The sequence below is a fragment of the Borostomias antarcticus genome (genome assembly GCF_949987555.1).
Source record: "Borostomias antarcticus genome assembly, chromosome: 1".
Classification (NCBI taxonomy): domain Eukaryota; kingdom Metazoa; phylum Chordata; class Actinopteri; order Stomiiformes; family Stomiidae; genus Borostomias; species Borostomias antarcticus.
In genome coordinates, this window is record NC_140234.1 from 57,726,677 (window position 1) to 57,739,176 (window position 12,500).

General features: G+C 48.1%; 1 protein-coding gene across 1 annotated transcript in view; it reads left to right on the top strand.

Moving 5' to 3' along the window:
• The window catches only part of LOC311308055 (rho GTPase-activating protein 26-like), a gene marked incomplete at its 5' end in the record, with an annotated part of 48,757 nt that overhangs the window by 24,732 nt on the left and 11,525 nt on the right, over nt 1–12,500 (top strand). The window contains 3 exons of the mRNA XM_084436987.1: nt 830–989; nt 6,262–6,412; nt 6,747–6,993. Of these exons, the coding sequence (XP_084293113.1) occupies nt 830–989; nt 6,262–6,412; nt 6,747–6,993 (558 nt within the window). The remainder of the gene's footprint in view (nt 1–829; nt 990–6,261; nt 6,413–6,746; nt 6,994–12,500) is intronic.

Here is a 12,500-nt window from a genome sequence, read left to right on the forward strand (position 1 = left end):
CTCTACCCAACTTACTCTCCCCCCCCCCAGACAGACAGATAGACAGGGGAGGGGATAGATAGATAGATAGATAGATAGATAGATAGATAGATAGATAGATAGACAGATAGATAGATAGATAGATAGATAGATAGATAGATAGATAGATAGATAGACAGACAGACAGACAGACAGACAGACAGACAGACAGACAGACAGACAGGTAGGTAGGTAGGTAGGTAGGTAGGTAGGTAGACAGACAGACAGACAGACAGACAGACAGACAGACAGACAGACAGACAGACAGACATCTCCCCCCTGGATTACTGCAACTCCCTCCTTGCTGGGGCCCCGGCGTCGGCCATTAAACCTCTGGAACTTGTCCAGAAAGCTGCAGCTCGCCTAGTGTTCAACCACCCCAAGTTCTCCCAACCTCCCTTCTCCGTTCTCTACACTGGCTCCCTGTAGCAGCTCGCATCCAGTTTAAAACTCTGGTACTAGCCTACAGGGCAATGAAAGGAACAGCCCCCGCCTACCTCCAGGCCATGGTCAAACCCTATATACCCTCCTGACAGATACGCTCTGCTACCATGTGGCGACTGGTTGCCCCCGTCACTCCGAGGCCCCTGCGGTCGATCCACACGGTCACGGCTCTTCTCTGTCCTGGCCCCTCAGTGGTGGAACGAACTGCCCACTGACGTCAGGACAGCAGAGTCGCTGTCCGTCTTTCGTCGCAGGCTCAAAACTCACCTCTTCAAGAAGTGCTACAATGAATACTACTCATTTCAGAGTTTGGTATCTTTTCGTTGTCTCCATCTCTCTCTCTCTCTCCCCCCCCCCCCCCCCTCAGTGTGGCCAGTCACCACCAGCAGAACCTGATGACGGTGGCCAACCTGGGCGTGGTGTTCGGCCCCACGCTACTCCGCTCCCAGGAAGAGACGGTGGCCGCCATCATGGACATCAAGTTCCAGAACATCGTGGTGGAGATCCTGATCGAGAACAACGAGAGGGTGAGGCCGTCGTCACGGTGACGGAGGAGAACGCGTGTACCGTAGAGGAACCGCGGTCGTTTATGAATCGAATTAATTTTATTCTTTTGAGTGCAAAATCACACCGAGGTGCCTCAATGCGCTTTGCAACAACATTAAAAACAACACAGAAATGAACGGACGAGAACACGGACAGACGAATGTGAAAACGCATGGACAGAAAACGACAAGCAATGTACCGTACAAGCATCAAAGAACAGTGAAATAGAACAATATAAACAATAAATACTGCAATATAATATATAAATAGAACACTATAAACATTGAATAGTGCAATAACAGCTTGAGCAATCATTGAGGTAGTTATTGAAGCTCCTCCTGCCATACGATCACACAGATCAGTTAGAAAGGGCAAAGTATCGTGTAAAGAGATGAGTTTTAAATCTGGTTTTGAACAGTTGAATGAACGTAGCGTTTCTGACACTGGTAGCCCTTTTTCACCAAAGGAACTCTGGTTCGTGAACCGGTTTGTTTCAAAATTCCTGGAACCTTGGTTCTGTCCAGAGAACGGGCCCGCGTTTCGACCAGTTTTGAGCAGAACCGTTGTACGTCAGCCCACGCCCATGATGTCGTCACGGTTCGCACTGAAAAACCTACTATTTTGTGGTGCCGGTTCGGAACCAGCTTTCGGGTTCCCGAACTCATTTCTTTTTGGTCGAAATGCTCGGAACCGTTCAAAATTAGGTTCACGAACCGGTTCCCTCTTGGTGGAAAAGGCCTATGAGTGGAAGCTGGTTCCAGAGGAAGGGATCCTGGTGAGAGAAGCCATGCTTCCAGAAGATTCTTTATGAATTCTGGGAGCAGTGAGGTAACCAGCATCTTTAGCATTAGTTGAGCATTAGAAGTTTCATTTATGGCTCAGAAACGGTAAAACAGGATAATAAATGTGTTAAAGCCTATCTAATGATTTTTATGTGACCTGGACTTGCTTTAACAACATGTGCTTCTCAGGAGGGTCTAGCGTGTGATCGTTGAGCGTGGAGTTTGTGTCTCGTAGTGAATTCTACCCACGCACCCCAGTGACCCAGCCCAACATCTGTTATAACACTGTTGATTTGTGGGATGAGCAAAATCTAATCAAAACTATTTTGCCCATTACTTTGTAATCGTATGGTCTTCGCCTGACACTCAGTATTACTATCGTCTATAAACAAATAATTGTTGTAGACAACACTGCTCTTGGTGGTCTATAGTTATTTAACAAGCCTTGTGTTTCCTTGCGTTTATGAACATTTTAATTGACAATGATTTAAAATGTGTCGAGTGTGCGCCAAGAGCACTGCGGACGCTAAACGGTTCCAAAATGTCTTACAAACAGCGTCGGGTCATTAGGCTACAGACATTAACATTTCAGCTTGGTTTTCAACTACAGTGCAGTCAAAACTGTTGTAGGCTAATCAAAAGCTCCCTGTGTGGGGGTGCTAGAGTCACGGGGTTTGGACTGGTGTATGCGGGGGTGGGGGGGGGGGGGGGGGGGGGAGAGAGCCCGGAGTGCACCTCATTGCCCCCCGCTGGCTGTGACCTAAATACAGCCACCCATTCAGCTCCAGTCATTTTTAGCTCCGCCCCAGTGAATCACGGGGCGGGTCCACGAGCCGCCCAAACACGGCCCGGATACCCATTCACCCCCATTCACTAGGATTACGCTAAAACTACCAGACTGCTTTTCATGAAACTCAGTGGACTCATGGCCCAATTTAGAACCCATTCAATTTCAGCGTGCACAGAGTCACGACATGCATTCAGGGGCGGATCTCTGTGCTCTCTGAGCACCATTTCTACGTCATATTGATACTGTCGGTAATTACCTAGCTTACTAGGAAATTACTTACAATTACAATAGGTAATTGCCTAGCTAACTACTGTAGGTAATTAGGTCATTAGCTCTCACAGTATTCAGGAAACGCAAACAGCGATTGAAATAAGCATCCCCACATTCACCTTTACATCACAGAGCATCATCAGCATATGAATGCAGATGCATGGAGTCCATGACGCCTGGCCTAGTTAAGCTATTGATGAGATGTAAATGTTGGATGACTGATTACACGTCTCTCCCTCACGTCTCTCCCTCACGTCTCTCCCTCACGTGTCTCTCCGCTGTGGATTCACTCTCTGCACATTAAAACGACATCACTCCCCATGTAGGCTGAACATGCTGTTCCATCCACAAACGCTCTCTGATTGGACGAGACGCAAACCGGGGAGTTTTTCGAAAAGCTGCAGAGAAGCAGCAAAACAAAGTAAAGGATGAAGTTAATGGCGGGACTGTGGACCGTATGAGGGTTAGCCGTTGCTACTTCCTTTAGATAAATACATTTGTTATCGCATTTTGCTTTGGTTAGGAAAATAATTTGTTTACATTCAACAGAGATGCTTTCTATAGTAGTATAGGATGGGAACAGCATTCTTGCATTATTGCACTTATACTTTTTATTGGAAAACCAGAAGAGGCATAGAAATAATATATATATATATATATACTATATACTGTATATAGTTTTCAGAATATGCAACAAAACACAGCTTGTTCAGGAATAATTACATACCACAAGGACCATCTGGTAGTGTAGACTATAGACTATATGGTTACATTTGAGGCATTTTAAACTGTTTACACATTTCTCTCTCACCGGAATTAATCAGGTGATATCGGAGAGGTCGTCAGAGAGACACAGTTTGCCAGGTGTGCTCAATGATGCCTCCTGGCGGTTGGTGCCTCATTCACTTTGAAACCAGGCCAGGTCCAGCCTGGCTTATGTGCGTGGCTGGCTTGTTTCTGTTCAGGACTGGTAGGACGGAAGCTAGTCATGCCACTGAAATAGCTGTGAATTGAAATGACATGAAATAATGTCTGATAAATTAAGATAGGTCCAGGTGGTAGTAGTCTGTATCATTAAGGGGGAAACGGAAGTCCACTGGATGTATGAAACGTAAACAACAGCGTTTGTTTAGCTACATAAAGACTAGAGGAGTTTCGCTCAGCATAGACGGTAATCTCTGAGAATGTCCCATGTGGGAGTCCAATGCTCTGACCACTACTCTACTTGTGGAATTTAGGTAAGGGATAAAAAGGTTGGAGTGAAAGGATGAACGTGTGGAGGTTTGGGGTATAGTCCCATAAAGTCATCCCCTACGGGTCTTGAACCCCGGTCTCCCGGGTGGGAGTCCAATGCTCTGACCACTACTCTACTTGTGCAGTGGAGATCGGCGGGTTGATTTTGGTGTCCTTCTTGATTTTGGTGTGCTGGGACTACTGCCTCTTGTGGTGCCAACAGAGAGATGCAGGCCAACATTGTCTGGAGTAAGGGAGGGAGGGAGTAAGGGAGGTAGGGAGGGAGGGAGTAAGGGAGGTAGGGAGTAAGGGAGGTAGGGAGGGAGGGAGTAAGGTAGGGAGTGATAACCCGACAAACGCTATACTAGCTGCGCAGAGGCCAGCCACACTCAAAAAAGAAAACAGGTCCAAATTTTGCAGTGCACTATGCAAAATGGTATTTGATAAATCTGTGCATACTAACTATTATTAACTGCAAACCTAGAGATAAAGTGGTTTTGCTGAGGTTTACATCAACCCTGGCACCACGCCATGGACCTAGAACCAGCTTATATAGCTCCAACTCTGCCTCCTCCTCCTTCTCCTCCTCTTCATCCTCCACCTCCTCCTCCTCTTCCTCCTCCACCTCCTCCTCCCCACTAAGTCTCTCTGTCACTCCACATCAAAAAATCTCTCTCCCTTCTCTCTCTGTCTCTCTCTCCCTTCTCTCTCTCTCTCTCTCTCTCTCTCACACTCTCTCCCTTCTTTCTCTCTCTCCCTTCTCTCTCTCTCTCTCTCTCTCCCTTCTCTCTCTGTCTCTCTCTCTCACTCTTCTCCCCTCTTTCTCTCTCTGTCTCTCTCTCCCTTCTCTCTCTCTCTCTCTCACTCTCTCCCTTCTTTCTCTCTCTCTGTCTCTCTCTCCCTTCTCTCTCTCTCTCTCTCTCTCACTCTCCCTTCTTTCTCTCTCTCTCCCTTCTCTCTCTCTCTCTCTCTCTCACACTCTCTCTCCCTTCTTTCTCTCTCTCTCCCTTCTCTCTCTCTCTCTCACACTCTCTCTCCCTTCTTTCTCTCTCTGTCTCACTCTCTCCCTTCTCTCTCTCTCTCTCTCTCTCTCCCTTCCTTCTCTCTCTCTCTCTCTCTCTCTCTGCTTATAGGTCAAGTTGCTTACATACAGTACAAGGGTCACTATGGTAACTGGCAAATCAATTCTCGTTGGTTGAGACCGTAGTATCACATGCACTGCCCTTTCCACACACACACAAACACACACACACACACACTCACACACACACACACTACTGTACACACAAACACACACACACACACTAGTGTACACACAAACACACATACACACACATACCGCAAACACGCACGCAACGGGAACGTGGAAGTCATTCTGTCAGACCAGTGTTTGCAGTGCCACGTCCCCATCATAGAACGACCATTATAACCAGTATAACCGAGCACAGTTTAAAGCCTCACATCAGTCTGAACACTGTCAACACGCTCTGGCTGAACACCGTTCCAGCTCTGTGTGTTCAGTAGTGTTCACCCGTCTGTCTGCACGTCTGGGTGGGTGTTTGGCTCACAGCCAGTGGGCGTGGCCTCCTCTACCAGTGCACCCTGACACAGCTAATGACCTATTTCCAGCGAACATCCCCCATAATGCCGCAGTTATCCAGGCAGCGCTGGGAGGCGACGCCCACGCGTGGGCGTGGCTTCGTCCGGACGCTGAACACCTACGTACATGAGAGTGTGTGTCGGTGGCACGCAGCTGCCTGTGAGACAGGCGGTGCCTACGAGGGCTCGATCCAGCCCCGCTGTTAACTCTGCTGACGCACCTCGCCGCCCCGAGGAAACGCCGTCTGAATCTAGGAAAGAGCACTTATGGTGTAATTAGCGTTTGTTTGTAAAGTTTGTAATTAGTAAATTTGCTCGGGGAGAGCATTTCAACCGTGGGCGAACGTTTCAACCTTGGGTGAACTTTTCAACCCCGGGGCGAATTTTTCAACCCTGAGTGAACGTTTCAACCCAGTGTGAAAACCCCCCCGCCCTGGTCTCCGGCAGGGGTGACTCATCCCGGGTTGAAAGTTTCGCCCCGGGGTTGAAATCGTGGAATGAGAAACAACATGTCTGCTCACGGTGCGGGGTCACCCCGGGTCGAGGACGCGCCTCAGATAAACTCCTGTGCTGTTGCAGATCTTCAAGGACATGCCAGGTCCGGGGGCGACGCCCCCCCACCCCCCTCAGCCCGGCCTGGGGGGCCGCCGGCGCAGCTCGGAGAGCAAGGCCCCCTCCTGCAGCGAGAGGCCGCTCACGCTCTTCAACACGCCCACACACACACACAGAGGTGAGCACACACACACACACACACATAGAGGTGAGCACACACACACACACAGAGGTGAGCACACGCACACACACACACACAGAGGTGAGCACACACACACACACACAGGTGAGCACACACACACACACACACACGCACACACAGGTGAGCACACACACACACACACACAGAGGTGAGCACACACACACACACAGATGAGCACACACACACACAGAGGTGAGCACACACACACACACACATACAGAGGTGAGCACACACACACACACACACACACACACACACACACACACACACACTAGATACTGTATGACTGTATGTGTGTTGCCCTCAATAGAGAAAAGAGACAGTTTGCTGCAGAACTCTGTAGCAGAGCCACAGGACCAGAACCAGCAGAACCAGAACCAGGACCAGCAGAACCACCAGAACCAGCCCCAGCAGAACCAGCCCCAGGACCAGCAGAACCAGTCCTCCTCCTCAGTCAACTGTAACAGCAACAGCAACAGTAGCAGTGGCGGTCTGGCCCGGACCCCCAGCAACAACGGAGAACAGGACACCAGACCCCAGAGCAGGCCCAACTCACTGTGAGCTCGCTCTCCCTCTCTCTCTCTCTCCCTCTCACACACACACACACACACACACACACACACTAGTACCAGGTCCCAGAGCAGACCCAACTCACTGTGAGCTCGCTCTCTCGCTCTCGCTCTCTCCCTCTCACACACACACACACACACACACACACACACACACACACACACACACACACACACACACACACACACACACACACGCACTAGTACCAGGCCCCAGAACGGACCTAACTCACTGTGAACTGTCAACACACACACACACACACACACACACACACACACACACACACACACACACACACAAGCATGAGTCAGTAGGACATTTTGATAATCCCTACAGGATTATGATAACCCCAGGCAAAAAAGACCACAATCTTCATAGTATCAAGCACCAAAAAAATATCACATTTTTTACCGTTGAACAAACGTCTCATCTTCTGGTCTGCCTGGCGTCAACCAATCACAGTAGCCTTGATGAGAACGGGTGTGTCCTAACAGCCAATCACAGTAGCCTTGATGAGAACGGGTGTGTCCTAACAGCCAATCACAGTAGCCTTGTTGAGAACGGGTGTGTCCTAACAGCCAATCACAGCAGCCTTGATGAGAACGGGTGTGTCCTAACAGCCAATCACAATAGCCTTGATGAGAACGGGTGTGTCCTAACAGCCAATCACAGTAGCCTTGGTGAGAACGGGTGTGTCCTAACAGCCAATCACAGTAGCCTTGATGAGAAGGGGTGTGTCCTAACAGCCAATCACAGTAGCCTTGATGAGAACGGGTGTGTCCTAACAGCCAACCACAGTAGCCTTGATGAGAACGGGTGTGTCCTAACAGCCAATCACAGTAGCCTTGATGAGAACGACAGTGTCCTAACAGCCAATCACAGTAGCCTTGATGAGAACGGGTGTGTCCTAACAGCCAATCACAGTAGCCTTGATGAGAACGGGTGTGTCCTAACAGCCAATCACAACAGCCCTGATGAGAGCGGGCGGGGAGTTCTTGATGTTCTCATACCCCGTCTCTTGGAGACTGACCTTCATAGAAATATAAAAATAAACATATTGGGTGTCCGCTGCCAAGTTCATTCCTACTGTGCACCGTGCAGCTTAGAGCCTGCTGGACCCACGGCCCGGCCCACGGAAAGATCCGGAAAAAAACCGCTCATACCATCGCAACTCGGAACGATACGATAGGGAACGTTTCTCCCTCCTCTCCCTCTCTCTCCTTCTCTCCATCTCTCTCTCTGTCTCAGAACATTGACACTCTCTCCCTCTCCCTCTCTCTTTCTCCCTCTCTCTCTCCCTCCTCTCCCTCTCTCTCTCTCTCTCTCTCCCTCCCTCCTCTCCCTCTCTCTCTCTCCCTCTCTCTCTCTCCCTCCTCTCTCTCTCCCCCTCTCTCTCTCCTTCTCTTCTTCACATGCATGCACACACACACACGCACACACACACACACACACACGCCTCTTCAGAACAGTTTTTCCCCCCCAGTGAGTGTAGTTCATTGCTACATACTGTATTTTCACCAAAAATTATGTTTTAGTGACACTGTTACACCGTGTTCAGGGTGAGAGACTCTCTCCATCTCTCCCTCCCTCTCTCCCTCCCTCTCTCTGTCTCTCTCTGTCTCCCCCCTCCCACTTCACTCTCTCCCTCCCTCTCTCTGTCTCTCTCTGTCTCCCCCCCTCCCACTTCACTCTCTCTCCCTCCCTCTCTCTGTCTCTCTCTGTCTCTCTCTGTCTCTCTCCCTCCCTCTCTCTGTCTCTCTCTGTCTCCCCCCCCCTCTCTCTGTCTCTCTCTGTCTCTCTCCCTCCCACTCTCTCTCCCTCCCTCTCTCTGTCTCTCTCTGTCTCCCCCCTCCCACTTCACTCTCTTTCCATCTCCAAGTGACAGCACATTTATTAGAAGTAATGGATTTTTAGCTGCAGCCGGATGGTACTCATCCATTAGAGAGAGTAACTGAAATACAGAGAGGAAGAGAGAGAGAGAGAGAGAGAGAGAGAGAGAAAGACTTGATGCTCTTTATTGAGGCATCTCCACAATCAACAACCTAAACACTTTACTATACTTTTTTACAGAATTTTGTTAAATCTATCTATCTATCTATCTATCTATCTATCTATCTATCTATCTATCTATCTATCTATCTATCTATCTATCTATCTATCTATCCATCCATCCATCCATCCATCCATCCATCCATCCATCCATCCATCCATCCATCCATCCATCCATCCATCCATCCATCCATCCATCCATCCATCCATCCATCTATCTATCTATCTATCTATCTATCCATCCATCCATCCATCCATCCATCCATCCATCCATCCATCCATCCATCCATCCATCCATCCATCCATCCATCCATCCATCCACCCACCCACCCACCCACCCACCCACCTACCTACCTACCTACCTACCTACCTATCTACCTACCTACTTACCTACCTACCTACCTACCTACCTACCTACCTACCTATCTACCTACCTACCTACCTACCTACCTACCTACCTACCTACTTACCTACCTACCTACCTACCTACCTACCTATCTACCTACCTACTTACCTACCTACCTACCTACCTACCTACCTATCTATCTATCAACCTTGACGGCTCCATGGGCACTGTGCACTACTGTTATTAAATGACATACTGTTTCAACTTTAGAAAAACATCCCAAAAAGGTCTATAACTCATAAACATGGTATTATCAAATATATTAACTGACCTTTTACAAATTAGTTGATAATAATTACTTACTAATTTACTTCATTTAATACAAAATAACCATTGTAAACATTAGCAAATTAGGATTTCTTAGCTGCAACTTATGAATAAAGTTCCAATAACTGATATGGTCGTAACAAATATGTTAGGTTAAGAACAAAACGAGAACACAAACCAGAGAAGGGAGGGAGAGCGTTCGGAGGTGACTCAGGCCTCAGACATGCTCCTGGCAGCCGGTCAGGGAGATGCTTCCTCTCGTCCTCTCCCAGCTACCCAGGTCATCAGCAGAGCCAGTAGAAACATGCTCTGCCTCCACAGTGGAATATTCTCCCGCCCACGCTAATGCGTGTCCATATTCCGTTTCTTTTCAAAATTCATTGTTTGCCTGTGTGACTGGTGGGAAATATGTTTATATATACATGTTTCTTTTTTTCCAATTATTTATTTATACAATTTTCTCTTTTTTTTCTCATTCATTTTCTCATAACCCAAGGAAAACACAGGACACAAAGAAAACAGCATATAAAGAAAAAAACAATACAAAAATATATCAAAAGAAAAACTTACTATGGTCACAGTGGGGTACATATAACATACAATCCAGACACACAAACAGGTTGGGTAAATGGTCAGAGGTCTATATATATGTTTCTAATATGTTCATGTAGTTGGCAGAATGTTAAAAAGTGTTGATCAGTTTCCATCTCATAGTGTGTGCAGAGGGAGCATGTATCATAGTGTTCTCTCTTGAACAGAGTCTGACTTGATAGCGAGGCTGTGCTCACGGAGTCTGACTTGATAGCGAGGCTGTGCTCACGGAGTCTGACTTGATAGCGAGGCTGTGCTCACGGAGTCTGACTTGATAGCGAGGCTGTGCTCACAGAGTCTGACTTTATAGCGAGGCTGTGCTCACGGAGTCTGACTTGATAGCGAGGCTGTGCTCACAGAGTCTGACTTGATAGCGAGGCTGTGCTCACAGAGTCTGACTTGATAGCGAGGCTGTGCTCACGGAGTCTGACTTGATAGAGAGGCTGTGCTCACGGAGTCTGACTTGATAGCGAGGCTGTGCTCACGGAGTCTGACTTGATAGCGAGGCTGTGCTCACAGAGTCTGACTTGATAGAGAGGCTGTGCTCACAGAGTCTGACTTGATAGCGAGGCTGTGCTCACAGAGTCTGACTTGATAGAGAGGCTGTGCTCACGGAGTCTGACTTGATAGAGAGGCTGTGCTCACGGAGTCTGACTTGATAACGAGGCTGTGCTCACGGAGTCTGACTTGATAGCGAGGCTGTGCTCACGGAGTCTGACTTGATAACGAGGCTGTGCTCACGGAGTCTGTACTGTACCTATGCATCTCTCTCTTATATATCTCACTCATGTTCTCTGTCTATTATGATATATCTCTCTTTCCCTCCATCTCTCTCTCCCTAATGCTCACTTTCTCTCTATCGCTCTCTCCACCCCGTCTTCTCTTTCTTTCTAATATTCTCTCTCTCTCTCACTCTAATATTTGTTTTTCTCACTCTCTCCTTCCCCGTCTGTCTCTCTCCCCTCCTCTCTTGTCCTTTGTCTGGTTGCTTTATAATTACCCCACCTCTCTCTCTCTCTCTCGCTTTCTCTCTCTCTCACTCTCTCTCTCTCTCTCTCTCTCTCTCATCCTCTCTCTCCCTCTCTCTCTCAGAACCACAGTGTTGGTTGGTTCTAGGACCGTTCCGACCGCGGTGCCTCTGGTTGTGCCACCAGGCTCTCTTCATAGCCGGGCGACCGGCGGGGTCAGACCCAGCTGACCCTCGGTAGACGACAGAGATGCGCTCCGAGCAGACGGAGGCATCGACCGATGTTACAGCCACACGCTACGCGGCTCAGAAACAGACACGGTGCCCTCTGCGCGACCTATGACACGCAGTCCAGATGCATTCAGCAGTACATGTGGATGTAGCTGAACAGAGAGCTTTGTTAGGAGTGCGGTACAAGCAGGCTGAGAAGGGAAGGAAAAACGAGAGAAGGATTTTCTTTTTAGACAATTTTAAGTAGAGAATTGTTGTTGTATGCCTGATCTCTCCCTCTCTCTCTCTCCCTCCCTCCCTCTCTCCCTCCCTCTCTCCCTCCCTGCCTGTGTATTTTTGGACACTTGAGTGTGCAATTTTGGATAGTGAGTGTGCAGTTTTGGACACTGGTTGTGCTGTCTGGGGAGGCTTTGGCATGAAACGGCTCTGCATACTTTATATGTGAGCGTCATATTGAAGTCTTATCACATTCAAGTCTGGTCATATTCAAGTCTGATCATATTCAAGTCTGATGATATTCAAGTCTGGTCATATTCAAGTCTGGTCATATTCAAGTCTGATCATATTCAAGTCTGATCATATTCAAGTCTGGTCATATTCAAGTCTGGTCATATTCAAGTCTGGTCATATTCATATGGGAGCTCTATATAACATGTGAGCATCATATTCAAGTCATATCCATATGGGAGCTCTCTATAATACATGAGAGGTAATGTATATTTAGCCTGTTTTACACAAACAATGGTATCAGTATCAAAGCATTTCTCAAGTTACATCCTTCTGCCAGTTGAGTCGTAGTTTGTCCTTTCTCTAGAAATGTTTGTACACATGGGTCAGAGTGTCCGTGGAGATCTGTACAAAGCTTAGCTGGTCATTAGTTGGTCTTGCTGGATTTACCTTTTGACCCTGTCTGTCAGTCTACCCTCTGTCTGTCAGTCTAACTCCTGTCTGTCAGTCTAACTCCTGTCTGTCAGTCTAACTCC